This window comes from Equus quagga, chromosome 11 (genome assembly GCF_021613505.1).
Source record: "Equus quagga isolate Etosha38 chromosome 11, UCLA_HA_Equagga_1.0, whole genome shotgun sequence".
Lineage (NCBI taxonomy): Eukaryota > Metazoa > Chordata > Mammalia > Perissodactyla > Equidae > Equus > Equus quagga.
Window position 1 is genome coordinate 79,172,151 of NC_060277.1, and position 22,859 is coordinate 79,195,009.

At 41.5% G+C, this 22,859-nt stretch overlaps 1 protein-coding gene across 1 annotated transcript; it reads right to left on the reverse strand.

Annotated features, from left to right (window-relative positions):
- Positions 1–491: 491 nt before the first annotated feature.
- LOC124247924 (schlafen family member 11-like) lies at positions 492–17,174 on the reverse strand. The gene is made up of 7 exons (XM_046677786.1): positions 16,928–17,174; positions 16,666–16,728; positions 15,747–16,015; positions 11,999–13,068; positions 10,959–11,087; positions 2,806–3,529; positions 492–2,599 (listed from the first exon to the last, which is right to left on the reverse strand). The coding sequence occupies exons 4-7, from the start codon at positions 13,059–13,061 to the stop codon at positions 1,816–1,818; spliced, it is 2,700 nt and encodes an 899-aa protein (XP_046533742.1). The 5' UTR covers positions 13,062–13,068; positions 15,747–16,015; positions 16,666–16,728; positions 16,928–17,174; the 3' UTR covers positions 492–1,815.
- Positions 17,175–22,859: the final 5,685 nt, after the last annotated feature.

Sequence of the window (22,859 nt, forward strand, 5' to 3'; positions counted from 1 at the left end):
TACAAGACTAATTTATTAGAAACAACATTTACAACGATAGCTTTTTGATGCTGAGTTGTATCTGATTTAATGCAGTCAGAAAGAAAGAAGGAACGTCTTCCTCCTTATTTTGCTGAAGTTAGAAGAGGCTGCAGTTTCAAGGCAAGAGGCTGGAATTCCATGAGTAAACCCAGATGGAAGAAAGACAGGCAAAGAAGTTCAAAATTTACAATGGCAGCGGCGGGGGGGGGGGGGGGGGGATTAGTAGAATAAGATTACTAATAAATGGAATATTAGCCATGGAATATTTTAATTTCCATTAGTTATCCAAATATTTTATTGTTATTTAGATTACTGCTCTTAAATGTTTTGTATAGACAGAACAATAGAAAAACAAATAAGCAACTGCATTAGCATTGTTAAGTGTCAGTATTTTTAGTTAGAAGAATAATTGTGTGGCTGTATTAGTTGGCTCAGGCTGCCATAACAAAATACCAAAGACTGGGTGGGTTAAACAACAGAAATTTATTTCTCACAGTTCTAGAGGCTGGAAGTTCAAGTTCAAGGTGCCAGTAGGATGGACATCATTCTGAGGCTTCTTCTCTTGGCTTATAGTTGGCGGCCATGTTTCTGTGTGCTCACATGACCTCTTGTTTTTGTGTGTGCAGAGAAAGGGATAGAGAACGCTCTCTGGTATAGTCCTATAAGGACTCTAATCTCTAATCCTATCAGATCAAGACCCCACCTTTACGACCTCACTTAACCTTACTTCCTTACAAATCTACAAATACAGCCACACTGGGGGTTAGGGCTTCGACTCATGAATTTTGATGGGACACAAACATCCAGTCCATAACAATGAGCCATCAAATTATGAAAGTAAAGGGAAAAAAATTACAATTCAAGAATGTACTTGATTTAAAACTTAAGTTGGTATGTTATAGAACAATAAATGGAGCTGAGCTGAGAAGCTGCCATATAAACTCCTTGATTTCCATGGACTCTGTCTTTCCTCAGTCTGTTCACTTAGGGCTGATATACAACTTTAAAACCAGATTTCGGTCTCTAATACTATCTCCCACTGAAAGCCAGAGAAAACAGGTTTGTGTGTGTTTTCTATTGGCGTATAATTTCCCCATGAAGGGATAATTAATGCTCACTGTTACAATGAAGGCATGGTCTGGGCCATTCTGAGAATAAAAATTGGAAATTACAATTTTAAAGGATGAAATAATCATACCACTGCTCTCTGTCCTGCCGAAATGGTTAAGGCCTGCTCTGTCAGTGATAGAATTATCTTCGGAATCTCCCAAGTCCTGAATCAATATGGCAAAGGGAAACGTCAAGAATTCAGGAAACAAATTCTGCTGGTATGGCCAAGTTAGGTCCTACCAGACTACCCTTCTGCAGATAACCATAAGCTCTAGGCAAATTTTAAAAAACAAAAAAATGCGTGAAGTCACTGAGGAGAGTCAAGACTTGGAAGAAATAAGGGCCACAGGACAAGCTTCTTGTTTTTGACTTTTAACCAGAGCGTAGGGCATAGTGTGTGCTGTGCAGGGTGGCTAAAGCTCCTATAGAAAACCTTCGTCATTCTGGCTGGAGGAATCAGGGGACAGAATTTGGGATAACAAGAGCTCCTGGACGGAGTTAAAGGAGGAATCAGGAAAGGAGAGTACCAGAGAGAGGAAGTTCCAAACTCTGTGTGTCAATTCTGCCCAAATCTCTAGGCAGGTCTGTGAACCAAAAACAGAGTTTCTGCCCATACCAAACAGATGTTCACCTATGGACATTTACACAGCAACTGCCTCATCTCATTTTGGTTTAGGATTCTTCCTAACAGTCATCATGCCACAGAATATATAGCTGTTGTTTTGCCCTGGAAGACAGACAGACAAGAATATTGTATAAGATGGCTGACTCAGCTGTCCGTGGATGGATCCCAAACACAATGTTCCTTTCCAGGCCAGAGAATCGCCGGACACTGTCCAACACAATGTGATCATCCAACATGTCGCATGCATCACTGACCTGCACTACTCTTTTCTTCCTCATTGCTTTCAGGAGCTTATGCTTGTAAGGCTCCACATAGTCCATGGTGCTGACAAGCACAGCAATGTCCTTGGGAGAATAGCCCTTTTCAAAGAGAAGCTTGCAAGTTTTTGCCACATAGGTCACTATTTGCTCCCTAGTCGAGCGCTCCATAATCTCAAAGTTGCCTGGGACGCCCTGAGCCCACTGAGCTTCACGGAGCATCTCCAGGGACCCAGGAGGGATGTTAAATGGAGGGTTCTTTATGATTTCCTGCATTACTTTTTGTAAGTAGTTGGCTATTGGATCTGCATTGCGGACCACTCTGGTGAGCTCTTCTCTTGGATACTGGACTGAGAAAGGGGGGAGGCCATTGTCAACCAAGTGGCTGGTCTGAAAGTAGTCCAGAAAGATCCAGAGAATTCCTGGGTGACCCTTTTCTCTCTGAGTGATGCTTTTTGCCTTCTCATACCAATCCCCATCTTCAGTGCGGAAATTCTGAGCTTCATCGATGATGATGTGTTGAATCTCTTTGAAGTTATTTTTCATGAAAGTTTTCCGGGTCACTGCCTGGCAGATCCTTTTATTACTGCAAAAATTAAAATGACACACTCAGGTTTTCTCCAAGTGAATAAAGGAGGAAAACTACTCTATCATGCTCCCCAGAACACGGTACTGTTGTCCCAGATCATTTTACCACCTAACTCTCAAGGAACAAGGTGATTCTGGTTGAGGGGGGTGTGGAGTGAATTCAGACCGAACCTCACTGGTTGACAATAAGATCCTACTGCTTACCTGATAAAGTTCCTCAGAGGCTGGTTCTCACAAACGTAGAGAATTTTATTTGCTTCACAGTGAAATGTATTCCTTATCTTCTCCATGATCTTCATGGCCATGATTGTCTTCCCTGAGCCAGGTAAGCCATGGACAAACAATTCTCTGTTCTTGCGGAGGTTTTTTGAGAAGATCTCATACTGTTGGGCTGTGAGCAGATTTAAAACCTCACAGCCAAGCTGGTCACTCAAGAAAGATCTGAAGCTGAGCAGAACAATCACAAGGGACTGCAGCAAGGCTTCCATTTGTTGGGTGTCTTCAAGGTCATAGGATGTGGGGTAATCAATTGGAGAGCCGGAACCGGCCAAGGGCTCTGCATGGCTCTCAGGACTCAGGCGGAGGACCTTGGTCATGACACACAGCTTCCCGGTGTAGCCCCCCATGTTCACCAGCTTCTGCTTCAGAGTGAAGGCAGTGCGGGTGCAGTAGAACTGCCCGTCCGCATCCTGCTCCCTGAGAATGCTGTAGAGAATGGGGGAGCTGTTCTGTGCTATCAGCAGAGCATCACAGATGACTCCCTGCTGCTCTTGCAAGTTCAGGTCCACGGCCCAGCTTCTAGAGAAGATCAAAATTCCCTGCGAGAAAGGACGCATTTGCTCATTGATTAATTCCTCCAGACCTTCATGCTCTGAGGACAGCTCCTTCCAGAGGGATTCAGGAGTATATTGCAGATGTCCCGGTGGCACTAGTCATGGAAAGAAGTATAAATTGGGGGGAAAAATAATATTTATTTTTGTGATTAATTATAATTAATCAAAATTAATTATTAAGCCTATACTTAATCATAACTAATCTTATTAATTAAGACAAATTGTGGACTGTTGTATATATTCTTTTGCAAATATTATTATATTACAATGAGGGAAAATAAGCCTTGAAAAATCTGGCACACTTCATAGAAACCCATGTGCTTATTACGTTTATGGCCTTGGGAAATTTCTTAACCTCTCTAAGACTGTTTCCTCATCTGTAAAATAAACAAACAGAAAAACGCACGAAAAAATGGTACCTCTCCTATGGTGAGGAATAAATGAAATAGCATAAAGTATCTGGCTCATTGTAGCTGGTTGAGAAATGTTTGTTCTGTTCCCCTTCCTTCTCTGAAATTATCTGAATCTCAAAATGTCCCTGAACAGACCCCATTGATGGAGGTAGAAGGAGGCCTCCAAGAAGAAGGTACTGATAAACATTTGGAGAAGATGGAGCCATGTAAAACCTTTCATTAGCAGAGAACTCCCTGCAGTCCTGGACCAGGAGACCCTGAGGTTAGCCCCCGAGTTACCTCTCCTGAGGCAGAACTCTGGTATCGTGCACTTAGAGATCAATGTGAGACTCCATCCATCACAAGAGTCTTCCCTTTGTCATGACGGAGTAAGGACCAATGATGTGGCACGAGAATAAACTTGCACTGTAGGGTTTTAAACTTATTTCAATGATCATTTGTTCCAAAGGGGAAAAAAATGAGGAGATTGTTTTCATCATGTTGTAGTAGTGTCAGATCACAAACCAGAGTCGGGATTTGTAGACACAATTTCAAGTGAAATTACCCATATTTCATTAGTAATTGTTTATTGTTCTTAGTTGCTGGTGCTTTCTCACTGGTACCTGGTGTCTGCACAACTTGATTACGTCTGCCACATGGATGATAGTGAGTAGGAGATGGCATCTATTATGAGACACATCCAGATTTAAGGGATGTTAAAAGATGGGGGGAAACACGCATAGTAGAATGGACAAAATAGGCTAATATAAAGATGTGTTTAAAATGGAGCTTTAGGAAGCAAAGGAAATATAAAATGAGAAAATACATCATCTGTTGATTGTATTGGGGAGTTTACACACATCTCCAGTCCTCACAATTCTGCAACGCAAATATACTTATTATTCTCTTTTTCATATAAGTAAATGAGAACTCAAACAGGTCAAGTGACTTGCCCATGGTCACACCACTAGGAAATGGCAGAGCCAGCATCCAAACCCAGCCCTCAGACACCAGACCCTCTGTGGTTATCACTCTACTTCACTGCCCTGCAAGCCACACAGACCACCTCTGCCTAATAAATGAAGAAAGTCACTAACGTGCTTGATGTTCTTAGCAAACGTGTTTTAGCTCATCATTGAATAGGTCTTATATTTCTTTAATTATATGATGGGACATGCTTCCTCAGGAAATTATGTGAAGGCAAGAAGTGTCCTTTTCATTTCCTTGATATTGCACATGATACTTAGAAAATTACAGGGGCCAGGTGTTCAACAAATGCCACCACTCCATGTGTGCCAGAATAGTTACCATTCCCCAGGTGACCTGGGGCCTCTGTGCCTCTGCATAGGTGTGCCCTGAGACTCTAATGCCCTCTTCCACTTATGTCACCTGATAAATCCCTCTTGTTCTTTCCAGAACTCTCATGTCTGTCCTTCTCTCCTCGGGACTCCCACAGAACTTTGTATCCATACTGGACACAAAACTTAACATGGATCTAGTGAAATCTTTAGAAACAGAGCACTGGAGCGTCCAGAGCAGTTGTTTTCAAACTACAGGAAATCAGGTGAAGGATCCTAATGGTTTGGGACCCAGGATGAAGATGGTTGGGGGCTGGTTGATTCTGACGTACAACTCGTGCTCTGACTTTCTCTAGTAGCAATAACTCCAGTAATAGACAAAATTTCTTTTTCGGACAGTCACTGAATTTCCTCCAAGAGAAACCTTTACAGCGTTTAACCTGAAGCCAAATTATTGTCAACCAATGCTAATAATTAACGTGCTGAGGACATCCCCATTCTTTTTTTGTTTGTTTTGCTTAAGGAAGATTAGCCCCAAGCTAACATCTGTACCAATCCTCCTCTATTTTGTATGTGGGTCACCACCACAGCATGGCTGATGAGTGGTGTAGGTCTGCTCCTGGGAGCCAAACCCTCAAGCCTCGCCGCTGAAGCAGAGAGCACTGAACCCAACCACTATGCAACCAGGCTGACCCAAGGACATCTCTATTCTTAATAGCTGGAGTCCAATTGCAAAACAAAAACCAGACTTCTTGTTTACCACTGTTAGTGTTCACAATCTAATAATAATAGTAGACTCTGAAAATGAAAATTGGCTTTTAAAAATAATAATTTTAATTAGGTAGTACATTCCCATAGTCCAAATACCAAAACACTCCTACTCCCATCTGCTCCATTTCCTGCCTTCCCAACCCCATCCTACTCCCCTACCACAGATACTTTTGTTTAGTTTCTTGCCTATTCTTCCAAAATTTCTTTATGGAAATACAAGCAAATATTTCCCACTTCTTAAACAATAGGTAGCAAACTGTTCAGCACTTTACAGTTTTTCACTTAGCAATATATATTGGAGATCTTTCCATATCAGTAAACAAAGAACTCCCTTATTGGGGTTTTTTCCCCACAGTTATCTAACATGCCATTTTACGGATGTGCTGTATTTTATTTAACCAGTCCCCGTTGATAGGTTCTTGGGTTTTTTTTGCCGTAATCTTTTGCTATTATGATAATATTCCAATGAGTATTTGTACATTTGGTATGTATGCCGGTATATATAAAGAATAAAGTCTTAGCAGTGGGATTACTGGGTAAAGGTAAATATATTTGTAATTCCAATAGATATTCCCAAATCATTCTCCAGTGGAGCTGAACCAATATGCAATCTCACTAGTAATGTATAACAAGGCTCGTTTCCCCACAACACAGCATATAAAAGACAATGTCAGATTTCTTTATTTTTTATACTCTAATAGATAGAAATGAGATCTCATTTTAATTTGTATGTCTCTTATATTGATTAATGCTAAGTATCTTTTCAAATGTTTGAAAGTCATTTGAATTCTATTTTCTCTGAACTCCCTGTTGACTTTTCTAAGTTGTTTTTTTATCCTTATTGCTGCCAAGACCAGCTAGGCAGCCAGCCGAAGGGGCGGACGGAATTAATAGACAGAACACAATCCATATTATTCAATGGGACAGGGGACCATCAGCCTCAAGGACTGAGGTGAGGTCCTTCGGATCACCACATATTTACTTATTGTCCTTGAGAGCAAGTACAATAGCCGGAACTCATGCCTGCAGGGACACGCAGGCCAGAGTCCAAAGCTTCTGTTCTTCATCCCCCAGAAGCACACCACCCCATCCCAGGTGAATCCCTTGGGGAGTGTCTTAAGAACAATCAGCAAGGTATGTAGATGGTGTTCCGTTCCTGCAAGGGCCCGGCGTTCCTAAGCCCCTTGTCTTCATGCTTGATAAGATTTTCCCTTCTGGCCTTTGATTCCAAGGCACAAACAATCTGGTATCAGCCTAGGCTTAAAGCCTAGCAAGAATGCTGCTATGATCTCCTGCAGCACCTTAACAATTTCTGGAAGCTCTTTATATATTAGAGACATTGGCCCTTTGTGATATGAGTTGCAAATATTTTTCCCAGTTGGTCAATGGCTCTTTGACTTTGTTTTTAGTGGCTTTAGCCATGCACAGTGTTTATATTTTTGTAATGTACTTATATATATCATTCTTTACTTTCATGGCTTCTGGATTTTGAATCTTGATTTTTCTAATCCTCATGCCAAAATTATAAAGGCATTTGATTTTTTTTAGTTTTAAAATCTTGACCCATTTAGAGGTTACGTTGGTCTACGGCACAAAGTGTGAATCCATCTTTTTAAAAATAAATTGCTACCAGTTATCCCAATATATTTTTATTGAAACATCTACTTTTTCTCTACTTACGTGAGAGGTCAATTCCAACATAAACTAAATTCTCCTTTGTGTTTCCATCTATTTCCAGACCTTCTATTCTGTGCCCTTGGTCTAATTATGTGCCAATAAAACTCTACTTTTTTTTAAAGACTGGCCCTGAGCTAACATCTGTTTCCAATCTTTTTTTTCTTCTTCTTCTCCCCAAAGCCCCCCAGTACATAGTTGTATATTCTAGTTGTAGGTCCTTCTAGTTCTACTATGTGGGACGCCACCTCAGCATGGCTTGACGAGCAGTGCTAGGTCCACACCCAGGATCCAAACCAGCGAAAGCCTGGGCTGCCGAAGCAGAGTGTGCAAACTTAACCACTCGGCCACAGGGCCAGGCTCAAAACTCTACTTTTATTTGAGGCTTTATAATGATTTAATATCTAGATGGCCCCTCCTGTTTCTCTTCTTTTTCAGTTTTTATTTCCTGGCTCTTCTTGCTTGTTTATTTTTCCACTGGAACTTTACAATAACATTGTCTAGATTAAGTGATTCTCTGTTTTTTAAAAACTGATATCTCATCAAGTCTATAAAATCACTTAGCATTGATGACCTTATGATGTTGACTCTTCCTTTCAAGAATATGACATGTTTTTCCATCTGATTCAGGTATTCACCAAAGGCGTTCAAAGTTAAAGATTGTTTTAACTTTTTTCTCAGACTGATTTATCCTAGAGATTTTAATTTTTGTTGCTATTGAAAATTGAGTATCTTCTTTCATTGTTATATTAGGATATTGAATTCTGCATATTAATTTTCACATATGCTTCTTATAATGCTATGTAATGTGATTATTTCCATTCAACCTGGGTTCTTTTGTTTATAGCAGTTTTTCACTGATTTCCTTGAATTTTCCAGATATATAGTCTTATCTTCTTTAATTTTTTTTTAAAGATTGGCACCTGAGCTAACATCTGTTGCCAATCTCCTTTTTTTTTCTTCTTCTTCTCCCCAAGGCCCCCCAGTACATAGCTGTACATTCTAGTTGTAGGTCCTTCTGGTTGTACCATGTGGGACGCCACCTCAGCATGGCGTGATGAGTGGTGCCATGTCCGCACCCAGGATCCAAACCAGCGAAACTCTGGGCTGCCCAAGGGGAGCATGTGAACTTAACCGCTTGGCCACAGGGCGGCACCTCTTCTTTAATTTTTATGCCTCTAATTTCTTTCTCTTATCTAATCGCCTTGGCTAACTAATATTACAGAGAAGTTGTAATAGTGAACATAATTGTTTTGTTCCTGAATTTAATAGAACGTCTCTAATATCTCCCAATTAACATGATAGTCTTTGGGGGATATACATAGATATAGATGTATAGATATAAATACAATGTTAAAGAAGTATCTATGGGTTCCTATTGTATTGAAAGTTTTTAAAAAAATCAAGGGGGGGGGGGCGCCGGCCCTGTGGCTGAGTGGTTAAGTTCTCGCGCTCAGCTTCTGGGGCCTGGGGTTTCGCTGGTTGGGATCCTGGGCGTGGACATGGTACCGCTCATCAGGCCATGCTGAGGCAGTGTCCCACATAGCACAGCCAGAGGCACTCACAACTAGAATCTACAACTATGTACTGGGGGGCTTTGGGGAGAAGAAGGAGGGAAAAGAAAGAAGATTGGCAACAGATGTTAGCTCAGGTGCCAATCTTTAAAAAAACAAAATAAAATAAAATAAAAATAAAGGATGTGTATTAAGTTTTTTCAAGCGCCTTTTCAGTGTATTAGAAGACAATTATATAATTTTTCTGCAAATATATATAGAAATGACAAATACAAATAACAACTTTCTTAATGTTGATCTGTCCATTCATTCCTGGAGTTCTGTCTTTGTATCCTCATTCATAAGTAAGATTAATCTGAGTTTTCCCTTTTTGTTCTATCTCTTTCATATTTTGCAATTACTATTACTCTCACTTAAAAAATAACTTGGTAATTTTCATTCTTTTTCTATGGCTCTAGAACAATTTAAATAATGTTGGAAGTATCTATTCCTCAAATGTTTGATACAATTCCTGGAAAATTTATTTTTTCATAGGAGAATAATAGATTGTTGCTCTATGAGCATACGGCCCAGTATTTTGTCTGTTATAATTTATTCTAAGGTAATAAGCTCTGCTAAAGTGGAGCTTACTGAGTTCAGAAAATAATTATCAATGCTAATGCTTACTCTAGGATATAATACTGTTTATTGTGGATAGTTTTTTAAATATAAATTTTATATGCAAATGAATGCAAAGACCTCAGTTAAGGAAAAGAATGAAATCTTAAATTGGGCAGTCGTTATCTATTAACTTAATGGTCCTTGATAAATATTTACACATACATAGGACATTTATGTATCAAATTCTAGTGTCAAATAAGCCATTGACTTGCTGCATAGACTTGAGCAAGTGGTTTCCTTCTCTAGGAGTCTAGAAAGAGGACAGCAATGGATTCCTAGATAAAACCTAACATGTTGGGAGTTAGGGATGAGACCAGAAAACAGACACTGTCCTTGGTTCTAAATCATTATTCTGGGCTGTTACATGATTGTTTCTTCTAAATCCAAAACATGTTCATCATTGATCTCATTTTATTTTGTTTTGTGTTACATCTTTTTTTTTGCTGAGGAAGACTTGCCCTGAGCTAACATCTGTTGCCAATCTTCCTCTTTTTTTTTTTTTGCTTGATGAAGATTAGCCCTGAGCTAACATCTGTACCAATCTTCCTCCATTTTGTATGTGGGTCACCACCACAGCATGGTTGACAAGTGGTGTAGGTCTGCACCTGGGATCCAAACCTGCAAACCCAGGCTGGCAAAGCGGAATGCGCCAAACCCAACCACCATACCACGGGGCTGGCCTCTGTGTTACACCTTTATATAAATTTTTATTCTTTTTTCATATTCATAACCACCACTCCTTTGGAAAATATGGCAGACGTGGGAAGTTTTTTGCTCCTGGTGTAATGTGTGCCTCTAGTTCGACTAGATAAAAAGTTTCCAATCTGGATGAGCAGCAGAATCATGTGAGTAGGTTGATAAAAATGCATATTACGAGGTGCTATCCCCAGTCTGGAATGGCGCCCCTGGTATCTTTACTTTTTAAAATAACTAGAAATACTGATGATCAGTTCGATTTGAGAAGTACAAGACCAAATGATTTTTAGGGGCAATAATGTCCCTGGATTTTATATATGGTATTGCCTCAGCCAGTGGGGTCAGTGAGGGTTCATTTCTAAACTACTTATCACCAAAATGCTTGTAGCATTATCACCTCATACACATAGGTTTGCAGTGTGTACTTGAAGAATTTTAAAAAACAAACAGAACAGTTTATCTCCCTTTATCCTAACATAGAAACTGGGTGGTGTCAAGTAGGCAAACCATAGTTACTACCTGGAAATAAGCGTTGCTGGAGATCCTCCTTATGTTCCAGGCCTTTCTTGGTGTACACTGGTCTGCTAAGGGGAGGCCCGCTAGACAGACTCAGCTGAGATTCAAAGTCTTTGCACAACCATAGAAGATCTTAACAGAGAAAGAAAACTCATGTTATTCTGACATTTTAGTTTCTCTCTTCACCACTGAAAGAGGCCTTACAAGTGGGTGTATCATAACTGTCTAGGCGGTGTGACCTGAGAGATGATGGCAAGATAATGCCCCACTCACCCCATATGGACAGATGTCTTTATTGCATATGAAGGTTGCCAAAATCTACCATTAAAGAGAAAGTATTTGGAAGTTTGAATGTGTTTCCTATTCAATATAATTCTTCACTGGATAGCATTTTGTTTGTATTTCTTTTATGGTATGTAGCACATTCTTTTAGTACACATATCTGTGCATGCGTCTTATTTCTGTGGTGTAAATATTCTCACCATGGACAATTTCAAGCTACCAATGTGATGTCACTAAATGCAGAGTTGGGAAGAAATGCAAGGTAGCACACCATTTTATAGTATTTCCATCATGCAGATACAATAGATATAAATAACCTCACAAGCATAGATAATAATAAAATGTAGTAAATATTTAGGAAGTGGTGAGTTTGTGTTCATCACATTTGTTTTTAATATAATTTAAGTTTACATAATTTTTAATAATGACTGTGTTTAACAACTGGCTCAAAAAATTCCTAAAAATGTAATAAATGGCTCTGGAGCCAGTTCCAAAACACCACTACAAGGCAACCATTTCAAACAACCTTTTTTTCATAATCTGATGTGGAAAATTGCCTATTATAAGACACTTGATTTGGACTTCTAATCACTCAACAAAATTTTCTAATGCATGGAGAGAAGGATGCTTGGAGAGTCAAAAAAAACACAGAGTTTAGTGGGTGTGAGAAGTTTAAAGTCATGGGAAGCAAAGGAAAATCTGTTTAATGTGGAGGTGCCAAAGAGGCAGAAAGGCCAGGGAGGAAGTTTTCTCCCTCTTACCTGGATCTGTGTCCATCATCATGTCTACCCACTCCTCAGTCGTCAGGCTGCGGACATGCTTGTCCTTCACCATCCATGAACTGGGAGCTTCTGAGAACACTGCGCAACAGAATGGCTTCACTCTGATCACACAAGCATAGCCATATAGCTCTCCTCCAGCTAACACATCCAAGGTTCTGACTTCAAAATTTATCCGGCACTGGGATTGGCAGAAATGGACACAAGGTAACTCGTATATTGCTTTTTCTATTTTCTCTTTCAAAGAGTTACGGTCAACATTTTCTTTAGCACAGCCCAGAACTTTCTTACTCTTATCATCCACTCCAATAAAAAGATAGCCTCCCTCAGTGTTTGCAAATGCAGGGACGTACTCTGGAATTATGTCTTTTACACGTTGTAGAATGTGTTTTGTAGAGAACTGTTTAAACTCTACGAATTGAGATTCAGGAAAAGGCAGCCTTTCACCATATTCAAGCTGGTCTTTTTGGAAAATTCGGTGAGCAGGATCCAAGTTATGGGGGTTTTGACGTCGAACCTTGAGAACTCTACTAGAAGGTTGTTTCCCTAAGATTTTTGGACTTCTTTTCTTGGTTTTCAGGAAATTGAATGCTTCTCTTGAATCCATGAGACGCACAGAGGTGCCAGATCTACTGTATAACGAAGTACCCAGGCTGCAAATGCGGGGCTTAACAGAACGGTCTTCAGGAAAAAGGTCACTGCTCCAAGATTTAACAAAAATGTAATAACACCTCCCTTGTTGCTTAGTCTCGAAGAAAGCATGCAGATCCAAAGACTGAATAAGTTCCCTCAAAGACTCTTCTAAATCCAGTCCCAGCTCCACGGGATGCTCATCCTCGTTTGCCATTTCCAGCCGAATCACTCCTCCGCCTGAGTTTAACAAAGCACATGCAGCCTGTGTAACTTTCACCTTCTCTTGCTCTCTCTGAGTTTTCTGCAGCTTATTTCTGTTTCCTTCACCAAGAGTCACTTCTCCTACACTGATGACCAAGTCTGGGTAAGATGATTCTACCACCAAAGATGAATTATGTTTCTCCATGTTCATTCTGCAACTGAAACCAATAAAACATGTATCTCATGTTGATGAAGTAGATTGCATAGAACACAAAAATGCGTTCATTTATTTATTAACAAATATTTATTGAGTTCTTGCTCAGTACCGGGGGCTGGAGACTAAGTGGTAAATCAAGAATGAGCACAGTCTTGCCTCTTACAGTCTGAGGGCTTACAGTCTGGAGGGAAACATGGTTGAATAAAGCGATTGGATACAGATTCTGAAAGGGGAAGCACCAAAGAGCAATAATCAACCTAATGTGAATAGGGAAGGCTTCCTGGAGGAAAGGGGCTTTAAACTAAGATCTGAGTTACCCAAATGAGGGAATCTGAGGTCAAGAGAAGGCGTTATTGCATGACAATCAGAGTGAATAGTATGTGGCAAGGCCAGAAATCAGCAAAGGGAGTAGTGTATTGGAGTGGTAGAGAGATGTTCAGCCTGGCCAGACCTTAAGAGTGATAGGGAATGGGAGGTGAGTTAGAAAAGAGCCACTGCTTACATAGTGCAAAGCCAAAGAAGAATTTTAAGGACGGGAGTGACATAAACAGATAGACACTTTAAAAAGATATTACTGACGAAGAACAGATCTGTGGTTGCCAAAAGTAATGGAGAGGGGAGGGTGTGACTATAAAGGGGTAACACAAAGGAGTTTTTGGGGTGATGGAATGGTTCTGTATCCTGTATCCTGGTAAGTGGTAAAACTCGTAGGACGGTACACCAAAAAAGTTAATTCTATTGCATGATAATTTTTTAAGAGCAGGTGGCACATTATTAATTCAGCGTGGAGTACTAATTAAGGAGGAGCAAACCAGTAGGGAGGGTTCTGCCATAATCCAAGTGAGATGATGGTGGCCTGGGCCACAGTGCCGCAGTGGGGATGAAGAGAATTGAGTATATGTGAGAGATATTTAGGAAATAAAGTGAGCACAGCGCTGTATTGACCAAATAGAAATCAGGAGAAAGGACTAAAATTGAGTAACTAAGTTTTGGGCTTGGGCAACTGGGTAGTTAGTGATACCACTTATTGGCAAAAAATTGATGATCGTTGAAGGTGGGTGATTGATAAATGGAGATTCACTATCCTATTCTCTCCTTTTCTCCACTTTTGTGCCTATTTGAAAAGTTTCCATAATAAGAAGTTTTTAAATTGACTTCACGTATTAAATTTGGGTGGTGGCCATATTTGTGTTCACTATATTGTTCTCTATATTTTTCTATAAGTTTGAAATTATTCCTAACATAAAAAAGAGAACCTTTACCTCCAAAAAAGTTTAAAAAGAGAGTAGGGCATGTGAATTTAGACCGTTAGTAAGAAAGTGGTTGAACTTTTGGACTATGCATCCTTACGTGGTCAGAGTGGGAAATGAAGATGGCCCGGGCGGGGGGCGGACCTGATGAACGAGGAAGAAGGGGCACTGGACCCCAAGTCTTTATGACGTCAAAGAACTTGTATTTGGGAGTGTTTGAGCAAATCAACAAAACTCAACAGTCCCATGGGGAGAAGGGGGCTCTGAAGACTCAGGCTTGTGCTGCCACCTGCAGTCTTTTTTCTCTTTTGCTTAATTATGTCCTGAACATGCTATCTAAACATCTAAACATTCTCTGATTTTTCAGTACAGGAAACATTCAGTGAGTGTCCCTTGTGGGTACACTAAGTGCTGTGAGAGACACAAACAATCTGCCCGCTGAAGATTTATGGTTTAGGTCACATCAAATTACCATGATATGGGTTAAACAGTACGTGGAGAAAAATCTATAGCCCTAAATGCCTATATTGGTAAGAGGGAAAGAGGAAATAGAGTGATTTGAATCAAAATTTAAAGAATTTAGAAAAAGAACTAGATTTCAAAGGAACACAAAATAACAGGAATAATAAATGTAGACAAGGAAATTGGAAAATTAAAAAGCAATTATTTGATTAATTAACCAGATTAAGAGTTTTATTTGTGTTTGTTTTGCTTTTTGCTTGTTTATTATGATTGCTATTATTAAATACACACACACCACACAAACCCAAATTGGATTTATCCCAGAACACATAAATGTCCAAAACAAGAAAAAATATTAATATACAATATCATATGAACAAATAATAGAAAGTCAAAATTATCTCAATAAATACAAAAATTTGCTTGATAATATTTACAAAGTATTCTAGAGAAGCATTATTTAAGAATATCTAACAGGAAGGTATTTTAATTTGAGAAAGCCTTGAGGCAACATCAGTCTCAAAACACACACATCTTGAGGGTATTATGCTGAGTGAAATAAGTCAGACAAAGACAAATTCTGTATGATTTCAGTCATATGTGGAAGATAAACAAACACATAGATAAGGAGAATGGATCGGTGGTTACCAGAGGAGAAGGGGAAGGGGGGAGGGCAAAAGGGATAAAATGGCCCATGTGTGTAAGGTGATGGATGGCAACTAGACTTTCGGTGGTGAACATGATGCAGTCTAGACAGAAGCTGAAATACAATAATGTACACTTGAAATTCACACAATGTTATAAACCCATGTGACCTCAATAAAATATTTTTAAAAACACACACGTACCTGTCTCTGTCACACAAACCCCCCAATTTCCCGCCCCCACGCATGCGCACTCCCGCCTGGCCCGCCCAAGGCGCCTTGGCCCCGCTCTTTACCGGCTCCACCCAGAGCCGCAGCTTTACCTCCTCCAGCAGCTCCCCGGCCACCGCACATCCTCTCACCACAAACTTCCCTTGTGAGTCAGACGACAGCGACACTGCGGCCGAGCAGTGACCAGCGAGGCTTCTGCAGGACAGCGGTCCTAGGGCAGCCGCACGGCTAGGGTGGCAGCGGTGCCACAGGAGTGGCTTGGGGTGCGGCCAGAGCGTGTGTGCGTTTGTGTGAGAGTGTGTCCTGGCTTGGAAATGGTGGTGTAAGGAGTGGCCGGAGGTAAGAGGAGCAGAGTCTCTGCCTGTGGGCCCAAGGAGAAGAATCGAATAGGGAAGTAGGGTTATGAGTCCCCCGGGGCTCTGAGAAAATTATGGTGCGGGAAGAAACTAACAACAGACACTGGACGGAGGAGACCCACATCCTCGGAACTAGCTCTGTCTGCCGCCAAGCATTATGCTCCCTTGCATTTCACAGAAGACTCAAACCAGAGAAGTTATGGCCTGCTCCGGATTAGAATTAGGATTAGATGACCTTGTCTGATTTATTTTCTTTACCCCCTTCGGTGCTGTAGTCACCATCTCCAGTGGTTTGTTGTTCACACACATACTGAAACAGTTCATTTAATTTCGGTCTAAAACATCATCTTACATTTATGGCTGATGGAATAAAAATATACTCATGTTGTAAAAATGAGTATGCCAATGGATGTCTAGAGAAAATATCCAGAATATATGTATGTGTTACCTGTGTGCAGTAGAATAAATATCTGTTGTTACAGATGATTGTTTTCCTGTTACAGAGTGGCAAATATTTCTCAACTATCCACCTGCTGATTGTGCCCCATCTCCAAAAGAATTTGAAGACACAACTTGTAAAAGCTGGGCGAGTTCACTTTTCAGTGCTTTTAATGTTGGCAAACAAAATAACCAAATGTATTTTTGACACACTTACAAAAAATAACGTGGAAAATCCAACTAGGTCAGAGCTTCCCAGTCAATTTATCTTGAGTTTCTCCTGAAAATGAAAGCATATACATTATGAAAAACAAGAAAACCGTCTTCATAGAGACCAACCAATTGGGTAACTGACAAAGAATCCTAACCCTCATCCTTTCCCGCCAAGGCTTTAGCTCCTCCCCAACGGCTGAAAGTTTGTTGCTTGGATCTTTGATCAGTCCACCCTATAATGCTCTACCCCACTGTCTGTCTCTGACCTCTGCCAGGTTGTCTGGGCTGGAATCCTGCATCCTGCATCCCTGGTCTCAGCTGGAAGGTGAGTCCCATCTAAGGGCCAGTTCTCCTCGCTGTCTGTTTCACCTGCTTAAGAAAAGTGTGGCCGTAACATGTCCAGTAACATGTCCACCTCAGCTTCTCTTGGCTCAAGTGGATATATCTGGAAGGGTCTGTAGCCACAGAGTGGATTCTCATCCTGGGGTTCTGTGGTCTTTTTTTTTTTTAAGATTTTATTTTTTCCCCTTTTCTCCCCAAAGCCCCCCGGTACATAGTTGTATATTCTTTGTTGTGGATCCTTCTAGTTGTGGCATGTGGGACGCTGCCTCAGCGTGGTTTGATGAGCAGTGTCATGTCCGCGCCCAGGATTCGAACCAACAAAACACTGGGCCGCCTGCAGCGGAGTGCGCGAACTTAACTGCTTGGCCACGGGGCCAGCCCCCCTGTGGTCTTTTTTTGAGACCGTCCTTTCTGTTAAACAGGCATGGTTTGGGGTCTGTCCAAGCAGTCTGTACTTATCCTGGGAATTGGAAGATTCCTCAGGGTTGGAGTGTTAAAGAGAAAACTCCTGAAGTCCTGACCTATTCCAGTCTCTGGAGCTTGACAAGGGCTGTGGTAACCTTCAGAGAGAAATGACTTTTAAATCTGAGCCGCCTGGACAAACGCCAACCCAGGAGGAATGCCAAGTTTTGATTCCTCTGAACAAAGAAGTTAGACTGTTCCTGCCTTTTTTTGTTTTGTTTTGATTTCTCAGAAAACTAAGCTAGATGTGCTTGTCTTTTAGGTTTTGATTTCTCAGAAAACTAGAATATTTAGAATGCTCTCGCCCCAAGGGGGGAAAAAAGCTGTTTCCTGTGTACCAATAGAAATTCACTATTTTAATAAGTAGGTGAAAGGCTAGTTAGTTCTGGCTTGACTGTAAAGGAACTGTTTTTCAGAAAGAGAACTTTACCCAGTGGTACAGCAGTTAAGTTCACACATTCTACTTCGGTGGCCCAGGGTTCGTGGGTTTGGATCCTGGGTGCAGACGGACGCACCGCTTGTGAAGTTATGCTGTGGCAGGCGTCCCACATATAAAGTAGAGGAAGATGGGCATGAATGTTAGCTCAGGGCCAGTCTTCCTCAGCAAAAAGAGGAGGTTTGGCGGCAGATGTTAGCTTAGGACTAATCTTCCTCAAAAAAACCAAAAAAACCCCACAACAACAAAAAAGAGAGCTTTAAACTTCTTGGAGAACAATGCTACAGAAAAGCCTGTTTAGATACACCAAAGACTATTATTAAGGATTACCCCCTGGAAAGTGGAATTGGAAGCAAAGCCGAGTGAGGCGGGTTTGGAAGGAAAGCCGAGTGAGGCGGGAGGAATTGTTATTTTGTACAATAAGCCTGAGTTACTGAAGAAATATTTAATGCAACAAGAAAAAGAAAACAATGCTAGAGCCAGATAGGGAATTAAGCAGTGCATCTCATTGACTTTCTTACTTAATTTTTCCAGTAGTCTCTATAATCCTGACAGTTGTAGCTGAAGCCCAGGTGAAATTTCTGCTGGATTTCCTATTGCTGATTTGACTGCTAATGTCACTGCTATTGTTCAGATTACGTTTCTTCTCCTTTCACTTTGATCTGTACCTTCCCTCCACAGCCCACATGTCACAGTTCCCTTGAGCTCTTGTTTTGGTTTCTTGTTTGGTTTCTTTTGGGTGTCCCTCTTTACAGATTGCAAGAATTGTTACAGTGTGGCTTTAGCAATCATTTTTCACTATGAGAAAAGGTATTGCGCACTGGAGGGAACTGAGTTTGAGATGTCACGAACCAGTGTTTTGTGCGAGTCTCAGTCTGTCCATAACCAGCGTGGTTGGGCCGGCTCTTGTGGTTCTTTTTATGATCACAAGATGCCCTTCAGCAATAACCGACAGGGAACTTTGAAAAAAATAAAAGTTTATTACTTACAAGACCTGGAAATTACACAGCACACCTGGGGCCACACAGCGAGGTCTCGGAGAGAGAGTGTCCTAGCTTGGAGTTCTGCTTTTATTGGGGAGGGTGGGGCCTAGGGTTTCCCGGGCTCGCTCTCTATTGGTGAATTTAAAACAATAACGGGGGGGGGGGGGGGGGGGGGGGCCCGCCTGCCTGGTGGTGCACCGGTTTAGTGCGCCGGTCTGGATCCCCAGTGTGGACATGGCACCGCTTGACAAACCATACTGTGGTAGGCGTCCCACATATAAAGTGGAAGAAGAAGGGCGCAAATGTTAGCTCAGGGCCAGCCTTCCTTAGCGAAAAGAGGAGGATTGGGAGCAGATGTTAGCTCAGGGCTGATCTTCCTCGAAAACAAAACAAAACAAAACAGCAGGAATTTGACGTGCAGGAAGAAAAAAAAGACAGCGGCCCATCAGTATGGAAATCAACGGAGATCTCTAAAACAAAAAAGCCTCAGTGGGGGGAGGTGGCCTAGCTCTTTATCCAGCCCTGTGGCTGGCAATGTGTTTATTCCAGAAAGCCATCTTTGAAGTGGATGCCTCAGCAATCAAAGCTTAAGTCAGGCACTTGCTTTACAAAAAATAAAATAAAATGAAGTAAATAACTGTCAGAATTTACACTATAACCAGATAATTAGTTCCTAATCTTGGCTGCTCGTCAGAACATTTCAGCACAGTTTTTAAAAAAATGCAGATTCTGGGGCTCCTCTTCAGACATAGGCATCAAACACTGAATCTATATTTTGAAGATCTCCAGGTGATTCTGTGGTCAGCCAGGTTCGAGAACAGCCAGGTTTGACACTTGGGTTTGTGCCAGGCACGTGAAACAAAGCATTTAATCTTTTTTTTTGTTTGTTTGTTTTTTTGAGGAAGGTCAGCCCTGAGCTAACATCTGCTGCCAATCCTCCTCTTTTTGCTGAGGAAGACTGGCCCTGAGCTCACATCCGTGCCCATCCTCCTCCACTTTATATGTGGGATGCCTGCTACAGCATGGCGTGCCAAGCAGTGCCATGTCTGCACCCTGGATCCAAACCGGCGAACCCCAGGCCGCCGAAGTGGAACGTGCACACTTAACCGCTGTGCCAGCGGGCCGGCCCCAAAGCATTTAATCTTTACAGCAACCATCTGAGGGATATAATGTTGTTATTTCCATTTTACACAGGATCAGTGAACCTGCCCAAATCACATTTGGGTGCTCGATCCCATATTTGAACCTTGTCACATCTGACTCTGAAACCCACACAAGTCCATAAGTGCCCCAGATCTCAGTCCCACAGAAGCCCTGATCATTCCTGGGTAGCATTCTAAGTAGTGGGTGGGGGTTCTTCCTGTAATCCAAGCACCGACCCTGCTCATTTCAGCATTCAGTACAGTGTTTCCCAAATGATCTCCAAATTACAGAGACTTAGGCACCTGTCCTAGAGCTGGGAGGGGCCCAGGGATCTGGAATTTTAACAGTCACACCAGGTGACTCTCAGCAGGCAAGTTTGGGAAACTGTTTAGGTATCTTTGGACAAACAGAAGTTTGTGTTTTTTGTTATTATTTATTTATATAGTTTTTGGAACATTAGCACTGAGCTAACATCTGCTGCCAATCCTCTTCTTTTTGCTGAGGAAGACTGGCCCTGAGCTAATATCCATGCCCATCTTCCTCTAATTTATATGTGGGACGCCTACCACAGTATGGCTGGCCCAGCATGCCATGTCCACACCCGGGATCCGAACCTGCAGACGCCAGGCTGCGGAAGCGGAATGTGTGCACTTAACCGCTGTGCCACCAGGCCGGCCCCAGAGATTTGTTTTACAGACTTCCTGAGTTGTGCGCCTGGCAACTGCCACTCTTCAGGGAGGGCACAACCACCGATGCCAGCTTCTCACAGTGACCTGTGGGGAGATGAGGGAGGAAGAATGCTTCCACCCTCTGTTACTTTGCTGCTGAGTTGCCTAGAATGTCTGCACTCTGCTCCCACCCCCATATTTCATGGAGGTTGGTAAAGGGCTTTTGCTGCTTTTACTTGGCATCACCGTCTTCCTCTCTGTAGGCGTAAATTCAGGTGGGCTGGGCCAAGAAATCCGCTGGCTCTGTTGCATCAAGAGTCGTCCTTCCCTAGGCTGCAGTGTGGAAAATGTTCTCACGTGCCCGATGGGAGACTGCAGAGTGGGAAGGGGCCCCCAGAACAATCAACGCAAACAGGATACACAATGGAATGCACACTGTGATTACAACTCTGCGAAAATATATCTGCCAATGAACTAACACTGGAAACGAATAAGCAAAAATGAAAACACTGTGATATGGTGGGAAGAATGGGGATGGGTTTTCTTTTGTCATTCTCTATTTTTTAATGTTTCTGTAAGGCCGTTGTTTAGACCTGGTAATGAAAGGTATATTTTTTTAAGTTTCTTAGTGTAGAAAACGCTTGCCTCTCAACATTTCTGTTACGTAAATCATTCTCATTATATTGATTTTGTAGAAAAATTTTAGAAGCTAAGAAGAACCATGTTTCTTAATATCACAAATATTCTAAGTATACCCAATCCTAGTCTCAACATCAAATCAAATCAATTACTGTGAACGTGGGGACTCAGGCCTTTAACTCTGATAGACAGGAAGGCAGAAGGACATAGAGGCTAAAATGGACTTTGGAGTCAGGCAGACATGGGTTCAGAACTTACTAGTTCTGTGATCTTGGGCAAGATATTTACCTTTAAGCCACAGCTTCATCAACTGTAAATTAAAACTAATCAGAGCCAAAACTTACTGAGAGCTTTCCACGTGCAGGCTTTATTTAAATTTATTATTTATTTCAGTCTTCATCTTTGTCGTAAGGCATAGGTATGAATTTTATCAGTATGTTACAGATGAGAAAGTTGAGTCTTAAAGAGGTGAAGTAACTTGCCTGAGGTCTTCCAGCCAATTTATTCTTGAATAGAGTTGGGATTCAAAGCCAGGGTGTGCCTGACCCTAGGACTCATGCTGTTAACACCACCTTATCCTACCTTACATGGGGCTGCTATACAGAATTCAAAGGTTGCTGGGAGGATAAAAGATATAATATATATAAAATATTTTGAACACTGACACATAGTAAACACTTACTATATGTTAGCTATAATCTTATATATCAGAGGATACAAGAATGGAACTGTAGACATATTTTCATGTCTTGGCCATTGATTGATGGGGTTTATTTGTCATATCTGGCTGTCTTGGAAGCCAAAATGTGGTGGGGGGGGGGAGTGTGTACAATGAACTGCCCCCAACTCTAACACGTGTGTCTTCTAAGCTCTGTAATTGGGCGAAGAAGTCAGCCTTCCCTGATTGAAGCAGGGGTGAAAGTGAACTTTAGATGCAAATGGCCTGAGATAATTGTGAAGCAGTAAACAATAAAAAGAGAAAGTACGTAGTAGCTATGTCCTAATTCCTCATTCTTCACTTCGGTTTTAGGCTGAGAATGGAAGAAGGAACAAAATTGAAAATTACTCCCATTTATTCCCATTGCCTCTGTCATATCTGAAGATATTGACAGATATCTTAAAGATATTTAAGGCTCCTTCTTCCTCTTACGGGTGAGGTAGATTTGGAAGGAAAACGCTGTCCCTGGAACTTTCTAAATGCCTGTTTCATTTGATAACCAGTAAGATCTACTCTGAGATTTTATATATATATAGATTTTAGAGAAAGGAGGAAGGTGGGGCCTTTACACTGTAAGTCACCAGGAGACCCCACTGAGGTTGCCATCGGAGGAGCCACCATGCCAGATTCTCTCCGAGGAGATCTGGCAGTTCATGTTAGGAGTCACCTTGAACCAGTCTGTCAGGAGTATGACCTGAGTCTGATCTTGTGCTGTGAAGAAGAAGAAATTCAGATTTTCCCAGAATGATCAGGAGGCTCTGGGAGACCTGACAGATGGTAAGTCTAGGAAACAGTATAGACTAGTCA